The sequence below is a fragment of the Brassica oleracea genome, chromosome C1 (genome assembly GCF_000695525.1).
Source record: "Brassica oleracea var. oleracea cultivar TO1000 chromosome C1, BOL, whole genome shotgun sequence".
Classification (NCBI taxonomy): Eukaryota; Viridiplantae; Streptophyta; class Magnoliopsida; order Brassicales; family Brassicaceae; genus Brassica; species Brassica oleracea.
Window position 1 is genome coordinate 28836833 of NC_027748.1, and position 12128 is coordinate 28848960.

The following is a 12128-nucleotide window of genomic DNA, read 5'->3' on the forward strand; positions in this document are numbered from 1 at the left end:
ATTATGTTGGGCCCTAGGAGTATATATATATGGTTGTTTGATATGACACTCATAAAGAGTGTTTGATTTATTACGGTTTAATGGTTTATTGCTTAAATCGGTCATGCTTTATGATCTTGAATATTGATTGTTGAACTACCCGTCTTGTTTGTGTTTGGGGTGGGGTTTAGAATGACGGGTAGTTGTATATGCTAGATAGGGAACCCAGGCTCACTGAGTGAAACTAGTTCACTCACTCCTCACATCCTTTTGCAGGTGACCAGTAGAAAGGACCATAGCGCTCGTGGAACTGTAGTAGCTGGTGTAGATTGGACATCTTTTGCTAAAGACTCGTTTTTAAGATATATGAATGTATGTTTTACTTTCGGCTGCGTCCATGGATCCTATGTATAATATTTTGGGCTTGTGAACTTCGTGTTTTATATATATGAAATAAAGTATATTTATAACGGTGACGTGTTGAATCTAATATTAGGTTAGTCCAACCTAACACAACTTTATGATTCGGTACGAGTTGCAAAGCCTCAGGTTGAAGATTAGAGGAAACGAGTTTTGAATGAATATTCTGGGTTACATAATTATGTTTTGTGACTTGGAAAGTCTATTCTCAACCCGTCGTAACACTTCCGGACTTGGCAGAAGAAGGTCATTCGGGCATGTTCTTGTTTGATTGTTGCCCGGCTGACTGACCGATGTCTAAAACGGTTCGGGGATGTTATAGCTAACAAGGTACATATCTTAACATCAAATAGACAAGAGCTGGCCCGACTCCCCTATAAACTTAGCATATGAAATACCAAGGGACATAGGCAAATCAAAGGTTTCCTCTTCGTTACAACATGCAGAAAAGGTCAAAATACCTGCCCCAACCATTGATTCTCGGAGAGCTTGCTCCGAGCTCATGCCTCGAGAACAAGCCGCAGTGAACGTGGGCCCAATCAAACCAGCTACCTTTAGTGAAGCGAACGATTATCTCTGGTGAAGCAGGCAGTAGATGCCATGTTTATCTGGCCACTCCAGACCGAAAAAGAACTCAATAGATTACTTTGGGCATTTGATTCAAGAGGACAACAAAAATAGACAATGACCTCTTTCCTTTCTTTAAAGTTTAGGCAGATCCAAATAGATTCACACAAATAAGTGAACTGAAAAGCTTGAAAAGCACTTCCACCACGACGGTGAGGAAGCTAAAGTACCTCAGGAGATTTGCCATGCCTTTCTGAGAGAGATTTAAAAATCAAAGAAGTTCTCAACAGATGCCTCGAATAGACGATTCTCGATAGGTCAAGGTCTATGAGGAAAGGCTCTACAACCCTAGAGATAAAACTAAACTGGCAACGAGAACAACATAAGCGAAAAGAGGAGGTAAGGCAGCGACACATCCTCTAAATTCAACATCTTGAATAATCAGATAATGCTAACATCATAATACAAAATGGGTGAATCCAATCATAACGAAAAACAAAAGGCGCTATTTGTTAGTCTCTCGGTTGAGATGATAATGTCATCTATCTCGCTACTTAGGATATTGTGCAAAAGAAAAACACGTCTAATTAGTTCTAGTTTGTGAAAAAAGCAGGTTATAAATGGATTCTAACAAAATAATTTTGATTTTGTTAAGCATATGATTTGGAAAGACTGGTTTGCGATTTATTGGTTAACAATAGACCGCAATTAACCAATGCTTGTTTGATTTTGGGTTAGGAACTTTAAAATATACGGACAAATTGAATTCGAACTTCCATAGTGGATATAAATTGGATTTAAACTTTGGGATACAGAATGTGGGCTTAATTGTGTGGGGGACTATAATAGGTTCTGAAACTAAAATGAACGGTCAAGATTATTATTAAATTGGACGGTAAAGGATGCGGTTGTAAAATCGAAATCAGTTTCCAATCTGAAAAAAAAAAACAAAACTTCTAGGGTTTGCGATTTGGATTCTTAATTTCTCTCCCATCCTCGATTAAGCATCGAACATGCCGCAAAGACACTCGAAGAACAACAACGATCTCGCGTACTTCACGTACGACGAGAAGAAGAAGTTAGGGTATGGAACCCAGAGGGAGAGATTGGGGAAAGACTCGATCAAGCCCTTCGATGCTTGTTCCCTCTGCTTGAAACCCTTCATCGATCCCATGTGTTGCCACAAGGGTCATGTCTTCTGCAGAGAGTGTATCCTCGAATGCTTCCTCGCGCAGAAGAAAGACATCCAGAGGTAGTAAAACAAAGAGTCTTCTCTTTTTTGTTGTAAAGTTAACTTCTTTATACGTTCGTATGTTTTTTAGCTTCGAGATCTAGATAGGGTTGTGGAATTCCATTATTCATTCTGTGTCCTGCTGCCTAAGTGACTGGTGTATAATTGGATTATTGATGGGTTTGAAGGAGAGAGACTCTTTGTTTAGATCTTTTAAGTCATTGTTGAAATTGGCTGAAGCATTACCCTCACAGTGTGAGTGTGATGTGCTTCTAAAGTGACCTTAACTATATAGCCCAAAGTGTTTTCTTTTCTTTTTCTTTCTGGAGTTTTAACTGATTGGACTAGCTAAAAAATGTATCCTATGATGTTGTTGCTCAAGTATTGTTCGAGATGATTCTGACGCCATTTTGGGTTAGATGATTTATGGTTGGTTGCATATAGTTTTGTTTGTGCTTGTCTATGGTAGAAAGGGGCTTAGAGACTTGACTCTCCCCTCTTGTATATTTTTAAGACCCGTTGCGACATTTACGTTAATGGGTCTCTTGAAGAGCTGTCATTTTGTGATATATCTTTGCTCTGTATGCTAATATCCTGAGAGAAGTGCTACTAACATGTGGGATTGTTCTCAGGAGGCTTGCTGCCCATGCTTCTCAAAAGAATCAAGATAAGGACGAAGAAGAAGAGAGGCTAATGTTACAAAAGGCTAGAGAGCTCGACGAGTTTGATCAGCAAAACCATGGTGCTTTGCCTCGATACAGTGACAAGAGCCAAAGCCAGGACAAGAATGGTTTTCATGGGGCGAACAGTGTGAAGGCGACTTCTTTTGAAGAGGAAGCTCTTAGGACAATGAAAGCCTTCTGGCTTCCATCGGCTACACCAGGAGCTTCAGTTAGAGTTGAAGCTCCGGAAACTCATACCGTCTGTCCAGAGGGCAAAGAGAAGCTCAAGCTTAAAAACCTCTTTGCTATCCGTTTCACGGAAGATAACAGCGAAGAGGAAGAGAAGAAGGCGAAATCGTCATCAACAAGCTCTTATGACAAAACCTACATTTGCCCGAGCTGCAAAGTCACTCTGACTAACACCATGTCTCTTGTGGCACTTAGCTCATGCGGACATGTTTTCTGCAAGAAGTGTGGTGAAAAGTTTATGCCCGTGGACAAAGTCTGTCTTGTGTGTGACAAACCTTGCAAGGACAGGAACTTGGTTGGGTTGAAGAAAGGAGGCACTGGTTTTGCTGAGCACGACGATCATCTTGAGGCTAAAGAGTACAAGCATTTGGGTAGTGGCTCTGGTTTAGGGATGGTGCGGATGGGTAAGACATGATGATTGTGGACAGCGCATCAGATGTTTGTGTTAAAATTGTATACAACTAAGAGACTGTTTTCTCTATTTGGCTTTTGGTTCTTGTTCTTTTCATCCGATCTTATTTGCACTTCTACCCCAATACCATGAGTCTTTCAAAGAAGTTTCCATGAAGTTGAACTCTACAATTTGATACGTTCAATTATACCCTTTGAGCTGTACCTAATGTTAGACATGATCTCAAACACAAAGACAGCTTGTAACAAACCAACAATCATATTTTAAAAGGCAGCCGTACAAAACTAGTGTATTATTTGTTTTAATATCTCTTGTACGCGGCTGAGACGTTTAGCAAGTCATAGGATCGCAGTTTCTTTAGCTATAGTAAAGTAATAAACGAGAAAGACATGTACTATAATTTATAAATTGTTTATTTGCAAAATATCACGTATGGAGCATACAAAAGGCCAGATAGATTGTTTCCAGTTTTCACTTCATGATTCTGAATTCTCTTCTTTGTCTTTTGTTCATTTTTCCTTTGTTCACACTTTTATTCTTACTTCCTCTAAACATTTGTGACAACAAAGAAGAAGTTAAAAACATGAACATTGAAACTGAGAACATCCCAAGGAAGCTCGAGGTCAGTTAATAATGTAGATAACAAGAATAAATTTTCAAATTTTGCTGATGTGTATTTTTGTCAGAAAAGAAAAACATTTGCACACTTGTGTATAATAAAAGACATTGATTGGGGTTGTGATGAGTGACTATATGGAACAGGGTAAGTTTGGAGCTATGGTGGTATGTTGTATCTTAGGAGTAGGACAACTTGTGGCATGGAACACAATACTCACTATTTCCGATTATTACTATCAAGTATTCCCTGTAAGTGTAGCTTCTTGATCATGAATCATCAATTCTTTTTATAAATTGTTTTTCTATTTATATTGAGGAAAACTATACACATATTTAAACTCGTGCAATATGTAGGTAAATCATGAGCTTTATTCAAATTTCCCTATATTATATTTTAATATTTATATACTACTGAAAACTAATTACTTATCTATATTTGATTTTTTAGGTCCACCATTATATAGTGTTCTAACGTTTTGTTTCCATGTTCTTTTGTTTTCTATGAATCGTGATTTGATTCATCAAAGGAGTATCATCCTTCAAGAGTTCTTACTCTAGTTTACCAGCCATTTGTCCTTGGAACTATATTCATCTTGGTTTTCATGGGGAAAAAGAAGAAGAACCAGAAGCAAATTGCTATCGGTTATACCATTTTCTTCATCGGCTCTCTTCTTTTGATTATTGTGAGTAATTTTTATATATATGCATGGTATTTGTTAGCAGAAATTTCTTCATTAAATAATACAGCCAAAGAGTACATTTTCTTCTTCTTTTGTTTTTTTTCTTATAGTTAGACGTGGCTACCAAAGGAGAAGGAACTCTATTAGCATACATCTTTTTATGTTCGATTGTTGCATGTTTTGGGATGGCGAATGCTCATGTAGAAGGGGCCATGCTCGGAGAGCTTTCATTCATGTGTCCTGAGTTTATTCAGGTTTTATTCTTATAAGAAAATTGATATAGGCGTAAACTTTGATTTCTAGTTGTTTCTAACTAAGATTTATAATTTTTCTTGTAAGTCATTTGTCGCGGGTCTAGGCGTAGCCGGAGCCATAACATCTGCTTTGAGGCTTGTTACCAAAGCGGCATTCGATAAATCTCCTAACGGTCTTCGAAAAGGCGCTTGTAGGTCACTTAACTAGTGAACTTGAGATTTTTTTCTATATATGCTAAATTTGTGTTCACATTAATTCTTTGAAATGGTTATAAACTAATTTAACATCAATTGCAGTGCTATTCTTGGCATTTTCGACTTTGATCGAGTTCAATTGCATGGTTCTCTATATTTACATGTTTCCAAAGCTACCAATTGTGAAACATTATTATGCAAAGGCGGAATCAAACCATGTAGAAGCTGACGAAACGAAAATCACGCAATTAGGCAACAAAGAGTTGCTCGATCAAAACATGGGCCTTGCAATCAATCTTTTCCTCATCTACGCCCTGACTTTGTCAATATTTCCTGGATTTTTGTACGAGAACACTGGAGAACACAAACTTGGTTCATGGTATATGCTTTAATTTGATACCTTTGTTTCTTTTACTTTCTCAATGGCACGAAAGTTGAAACATTTAGTCATACTGTGATGAAAATAAATTCATACATACTTAAACTCGAAAAGAATATGATATATAATATCAGTAGATATATTATTCATTCTACTGTTATTTCTTTAACCATATTCATCTCATTTTTGCTATAACTAATCTTCTTATTTTCTCATCATATAGGCACCCTCTTGTACTTGTTGCTTCATATAATGTGTGGGATGCTTTCTCGAGATATATTCCTCTTAGCAAACACCTAAAAATTGAATCAATAAAATGGATCACTTCATGCGTGCTTGTGCGGTTCTTATTTGTCCCAGCTTTTTACTTCACTGCACAAAGCGCAGATCAAGGATGGATGGTGTTATTGACATCTCTTTTGGGACTGACCAACGGTTATCTAACTGTCTGCATTCTCGCAAATAAACCTAAGAGTAAATACAATGTAAGTTTTTCTATCAAAACATATAGTTCTATTTTCATAATTTTTATTTTGGTCGCAGTCTCGGGTCACTATCTAATTGAATGATCAAGTGCTGTAAATTATGATTTATGATCATAATTAACAAAGAAAATAACTAAATTTAAAACCAAATAATTTTGTGAAACGTGAATTTCATTTTCCTTGACATTTCATTTTATATGATTCACAGGTTTTGGAGACAGATGCTTTGGGGAATTTGCTAGTATCATTTATGTTAGGAGGAATATTCGCAGGTGTTTGCCTTGGTTGGCTTTGGCAAATAGGCACCAAAAGTTCCTTTTAGATGGGTTCAAAGTTATATTTTCTTTCGGAATCGCACAAATCTTATGATTTATATGTAATAAAACAAAATTCATGAAACTTTTACCAAAAAACCATTTATAGTTAACTAATAAAATGATGTTAAATTATCTTGGAAAAGTTTATCAACAGTGTCAAATAATTTTGAAAATAATAATATTTTAATAAATGAGACACTTGGACATGTAACACTGATAAAATAACTGTCGTTCCAATGTTTGAACTGATTGTCGTTCCAGTTGGAGTTATGACAAGTAGTGTTCCGTTGTCTCTGTCGAGCCATGTTTTTGTGTTGATTGTAAACAACATTTGCAGAGACCGAAAGTTGTAATGAGGGCATGTGGTGAGAGTTTTTGCATCATGATTCGGAAGATGTTGGGGAAGCTTAGTAGATATGGTGGAATGTCTTCCCATATATATTTGTAGAGACCATTCACTTGATCAACAACACATTTGTATTCTTCAGGAAGAAGAACTTCAAGAATGATTTCAATTTGGTATACATGGTCAAGCTATTTACCAAGGATGGCGAGTTGATCCATACGAGTTGTTAAACAGTGGTAGTACATCATTGATGGAACGATTTCCTTTAGTCCATTGCTTTAGCTGGTTATTCAATTGCTTGATGTGGCCGCGGATTTTTTGGCATATGTTGGCGCAAAGGTGTGCCAGATATTTGTTGAGGTTGTGGCACAGGACACAACTGGTTGGATCAGGGAGAAGATGGCTAAAGCAGTGGCGGAGGTAGCCTTTAGGGAGGGGGGTCACTTGACCCCATGAATTTTTGTTACAAAATTTTTACTTGTATTTTTTATTGAAAAAGTTATAGGAAAGATAATATTAGTAAAAGAGTGTCTAGATATCTATCTATACTAATAAAGTAGAAGTGAAATGTTCCACATGCTTCCACCTCACCTCTCCTATCTCCATACCATATTGTGCCACGTGTCGAGTAGAGACAGTTTTTTCTTTACTCTTTTGCTTCGAACACGCGATTTTTCTCCTTCGTTTCTCTTTAAGCTTTTTTAGGCTTTCTGTTTATTTATTGAGCGGCCCGTTTTTTTAAAGTTAGCTTTGTCGTCTTCATCTGAAATCCATCGCCTTCCATCGTCCCCAATCGCGCATTACTGTAATGTTTCTTAAAAGCAAGCTTTAATTCAATCATTAAGCTTCACCCTACCTCTCTTCCCACTTCGTCTCATTTATTCTCATTAACGAGCTGCGTTTGTAACAGACCCAAAGTCGAGCTATAAATAAATGTTTTGGAGCGATGAAGATTGAGATCTAAGTTAATAAGTGGGTTATCATCTCCTTTTGGATCAATTCCACCAGTTTATCTATTTCTCTGCTTCAAAGAGTTTAGACTCTATCCTTTATGTATTTTGATTTTAAAGAATAAATGAAAAAAACCCAAAAAAGGCAATTTTAATTTGCCCAAATAAATCCATTTTGTATTAACTGTCTTGAATAATTAGCAAAACATATATGAAAAAGTACATATCACAGATATAAAAGCACCAATAAAATAAAATATATTCATAATCGTGTATTGAAAAGTACCAAAACACAAGTTAAGCTCCCAAAATACCTTATAAATTACATTCAAAGAATTCCCTTTAATCTTTCTCGCAGTCCCATGAAAAAAATAATATCTCATATTTACAGATAACACAACTCAAAAAATGACAAAACGGTATATATATCTATCACCCATCCCCTGCAAAAACAAAACAAAAATATTCCACTATGCAAAGCATAGCTATGACTCAATTAGTTATAAAACAACACTTCCTATACAAACTTTACAATAAAGAGCACAAGTGTCTTTGGTTAGCTAAACAATTTACTGCTTAACAATTTAAAATTAAAGTTATATTATTACTAAAGTCGAACGCTACATAACAACTAATACTATGAAAGTCTCTTCAAAATAAAAACAATATGAAAATAACACATAGTCTTGATAAAAAAGAAACTGTAAAACATTAAAAAAAAATCAATTCAATACAAACAAATAACTCCAAAAAATTTAACACCCGTAAATAAACGATCTTTAAAACCAAAGTTAGAAGAAGATCTTTTTAACCTCAACCTATATAATACATTTCTACAATACCTTATGCTCCCACAGATACTCCAAGAATGAGTAACTAACCACTTATAACTCATCGGCTGTCACATCAAACAAATTGTTCATGTGAAAACCTAAAGCAAACACTACTACATCCACAGATCCAACACACAACAATCCATCATTGATTTTCAGCTACCATCTATCATCGACAGCCAAGGTAATTTTAGTGACTTAATAACTGAGAGTATGGAATACATGTTAACATATCATGACATTCATTACCTCGATTCAACATTCCTCATTGAAGAAACTATCCAATACGTGATGAATGGAGACGGCAGAAATATCTTAGCTAATGATCTTCAAGTTACTCTAATTATCAAAGACTATAACCAAAACACAACATCAAGACTAGACGTTGATCTGATCATCACCGATCTAGAGGGTAGTAACAGGCCTCCAACTACGGAAGAGGAAAATGATATATGTGTTGTATGCTTCCGAAATTACAAGGATGGAAACAATCTTTGCTCTCTTACTTTCGGCCATAATTTCCATTTTGCTTGCATTGATCAATGGTTTCGTACAAAAAAAGTTGTCCGGTATGTAGAGAAAGTAATCTATGATGCTAGCTTAATTAAAAAAATTAAAAAGAGTTTATTGGGTACTAATTCTAATATCATTTATGTCCTATTCTCTACTTTGATTTTAATTAGAAATAATAATTATAAATGATTTGTCTTCATTAATATATATTTTTCTTTCTAACCATTACTTTCTCATAAAAAAGACAACGACAACTAACATTTTTATACAACATTTTATAGCTCAAAATATGGCTACATCAATTAATACAAATTACACCAAAAGACAACCGTTCCGCGCATCACGTCATCAATTGGGTGCACCGTTTCATTTAAAATGTGGGTTACGTGTTTTTATAATTTAGTGGGCCTTATGTTTACTCATGTAATTCAGCCCAGAGACAGCTAGACCAGCCGCAAGAATTTTAGGGTTTCGTGTTCTTTTCCACAATTAATCGACGAGTCTTCTTCTCCAATCTCTGATACAGCTATTGAGTTTACGTTAAGAATCACTCTGTAAATCTTCGACATGGCGTTCTGTCTTCTCTTCAGATAAACAGAAACGTTTCTGATTCTTCATCCTTTTATCGTGCTCAACTCCATCATCCCTCAATGCATCTTATTCTTCTGCAAGGCAGTGTCTCTATTCCTATAAAAGGCAAGCTTTTCTTTCCTTGAACATCATAATCTGAAGTCGTGAAAACAGTAAATAAATCTTTTTTTTTCTGAAATTGGCTAATTCATCGATCTTTTTTTCCGATTTGAAATCAGGCCGATGTCCTTCAAACATGGATGTGAGATTGCTCAGACTCTAGGAAGCCAGCGGGGGAGTTGATGGGCCTGGATATGCTCTTACTGTAAATGTAGAATGTTCGTTGTCCTGTAATTTATTGTTTTTATGAAGGTTGGGGAGATGGTGGAAGATGAAGTTCAAACCAACACGAGCTAACTGACTACTAGAAAGCTTAAGGTGTGCAAGCAATGAGATTTTTTTTGAATACCTGATAATGGCTGCCCGCCTTTTCTTTTTGTTGACTCTCCCAACTGATTTTATACAGTGTGTTATGCAGATGAACACCAGTGAGTTGATTTGTCAGGTCGTTTCTGAAGCAGAAATCTTTCTTCTTTTTTTTGGCTCTAAGTCTATTAGGTTAACGTTGTGTATTACTTCGTAACTTTATTTTTTTCTTTGGAAGTTTGCAGCGTTACCACACATATTCATTTTCCAATCATTATGCCTCTGACTGCTAAAATATCTTCATTTTCAGGATGCCAGTCTATTACCCAAGTGTAAACGGTTTCAGACAGTTATTTTCCTTTAGCGGGTTAGAAATCATCTTCATATATGATGTTGCTTATCGAGTATATGGTAATGCATTATGTTTATTTTCTGTTTCTGAACCAATTTGATTTTCCATGTTAATTCGTTTATATTAATATACAACCAAACTACTGATTTTTAATCGTAATTCATAAGTGTACATACTGTAATGTTCAAGCTAGCCAAATTCACCAGAAATTAGTTGGGGTGGGTGTGGAGCTTAAGATCATTCTTGCCACCAGAATTAATCCCAAGTTTGTTGGTCGCAACCATCTCCCAATACACTGTAGTTTTTGCCTATATAAATTTTCGGATACTCACTATACTTAATTTGCAGGATGCCTATTTCTGAATGCAACATCGGGGACTTATTGCTTGGACAACGAAACACTAGCAAGTGAAACCTTTTTGGCTGGGTAAGTTGCTCAGACATGATGTTGCAAATTTATATTCTTTGGAACTTGCAACTAAAGGGGTGATGGTTTGGCCAATCGCAGTTTGGGTGAGTCTACAGTTAACTCATCCACGTGTGCCACATAATATGGTGATGTGAAGAAAATTGAGTCTGTAATGGTGTATGAGCTAAATGCATACGTCCTCAAAACTCCTATGCATGTATAAATTGTTGCTGGTCCACCCTCCAATAAGTTAACATATCTTTTGAGTTAGTAACGTCTCTACCTGCATTGCACAATAAACTGATGAGTTTGAGTTTCTGTGCATGAAAAAAGTTGAGAGCATCGAGACAAGCAATGGATGGAGCTACATGTGTACGTGTCCTATATCTGCTCAGATGGTGACAAGTTAGCTGTAACTGGCACTGCTACCGGGAGCGGTGAGGTCCCAGTGAACACAGCAGCTGCTCAATCAACTCTTAGCGGGAGCTAGGCATCAGAACTACATGTTGCATCCGAGGAGAGTACACTAAAAAATCACGCAAGGCCTAGCTGTATAAGCTACCCATATGAATAATTTTCTGCATTTTCTAAAGCTTTTGCATTGTTTTTTTTTTAAACAGTCTGTTTTAGTTTCACGTAATTTTTATGACCAAAAGAAAGAAATAACATAATTTGAATATAAGTTAATTTCAGGTATGGAACTTATTTATCAATAAAAGCGTTTATCAACTTTATAGACCCTCTCTTTTTGTTACGAAAAAGCAGATCTTTTAAATACATTAGCTGATGGGTCCAAAAACATCAACTTCATAATTAACTCACTAAAACGAACGTCCAGTACAGTGTGGGGCTAATGCACCCACTTATAATACCAAGTTACCAACATAATGAAATTGTAATTTATGTTTTAGAGGCTACCATTGACTAGATATTTTAGAAGTCAAAGGTTCATTGTGATGAATGTGCGGCAAAGGATTGCAAATTAAGTATTTAAATCTACTAGAAAGTGTTCTTTCTTTTTGAACGAAATATAGAAAGTGATCTTCCTCTGTCCTTTTTAATTGGTCAAAACCATTTTGACAAACCTATATAAAAAACAATCGAATGTCACTTTCAATAGTAATTAGTTTTTTTCTCTTCTTTAAAAGCTACTTCTACGGTTCTACCTGAGATATCTCTATATATAAAGTAGGTATTTTCCCTTCTTCTGACAAGTGGCATGGGGGTTTACTGCCACGTGTCTTTTTTTATTTTTCATCAAAATTCACATGTTTGTTATAT

General features: G+C 35.9%; 2 protein-coding genes and 1 long non-coding RNA gene across 6 annotated transcripts; all 3 read left to right on the forward strand.

Moving 5' to 3' along the window:
- The first annotated feature begins 1878 nt into the window (after positions 1–1878).
- LOC106307846 (nitric oxide synthase-interacting protein) lies at positions 1879–3676 on the forward strand. Its single transcript, XM_013744951.1, has 2 exons — positions 1879–2218; positions 2830–3676. The coding sequence occupies exons 1-2, from the start codon at positions 1980–1982 to the stop codon at positions 3521–3523; spliced, it is 933 nt and encodes a 310-aa protein (XP_013600405.1). The 5' UTR covers positions 1879–1979; the 3' UTR covers positions 3524–3676.
- A 322-nt stretch (positions 3677–3998) lies between these two features.
- Positions 3999–6453, forward strand: LOC106299429 (equilibrative nucleotide transporter 3-like). Its single transcript, XM_013735525.1, has 8 exons — positions 3999–4142; positions 4283–4387; positions 4666–4821; positions 4929–5072; positions 5158–5263; positions 5370–5646; positions 5870–6131; positions 6340–6453. The coding sequence occupies exons 1-8, from the start codon at positions 3999–4001 to the stop codon at positions 6451–6453; spliced, it is 1308 nt and encodes a 435-aa protein (XP_013590979.1).
- A 3448-nt stretch (positions 6454–9901) lies between these two features.
- Positions 9902–11474, forward strand: LOC106344234. Of its 4 annotated transcripts, XR_001270173.1 has the most exons (6): positions 9902–10098; positions 10199–10225; positions 10397–10711; positions 10787–10865; positions 10947–11064; positions 11181–11474. It is a non-coding gene; the product is annotated as an uncharacterized LOC106344234 (long non-coding RNA). The 4 variants fall into 4 exon arrangements; XR_001270172.1 differs by having other exon boundaries at positions 10187–10225; positions 10397–10865; XR_001270171.1 differs by having other exon boundaries at positions 10397–10865; positions 10947–11096.
- The last annotated feature ends 654 nt before the right edge of the window (positions 11475–12128 follow it).

What these genes read in the sequence shown, in the direction of transcription:
- LOC106307846 (XM_013744951.1), top strand. Translation starts at nt 1,980, where the DNA reads ATGCCGCAAAGACACTCGAAGAACAACAACGATCTCGCGTACTTCACG. An exon ending in CAGAAGAAAGACATCCAGAG is followed by an intron (nt 2,219 to 2,829) that starts GTAGTAAAACAA and finishes GATTGTTCTCAG; the next exon opens with GAGGCTTGCTGCCCATGCTT.
- LOC106299429 (XM_013735525.1), top strand. Translation starts at nt 3,999, where the DNA reads ATGATTCTGAATTCTCTTCTTTGTCTTTTGTTCATTTTTCCTTTGTTC. An exon ending in CGGTCTTCGAAAAGGCGCTT is followed by an intron (nt 5,264 to 5,369) that starts GTAGGTCACTTA and finishes CATCAATTGCAG; the next exon opens with TGCTATTCTTGGCATTTTCG. An exon ending in AACCTAAGAGTAAATACAAT is followed by an intron (nt 6,132 to 6,339) that starts GTAAGTTTTTCT and finishes TATGATTCACAG; the next exon opens with GTTTTGGAGACAGATGCTTT.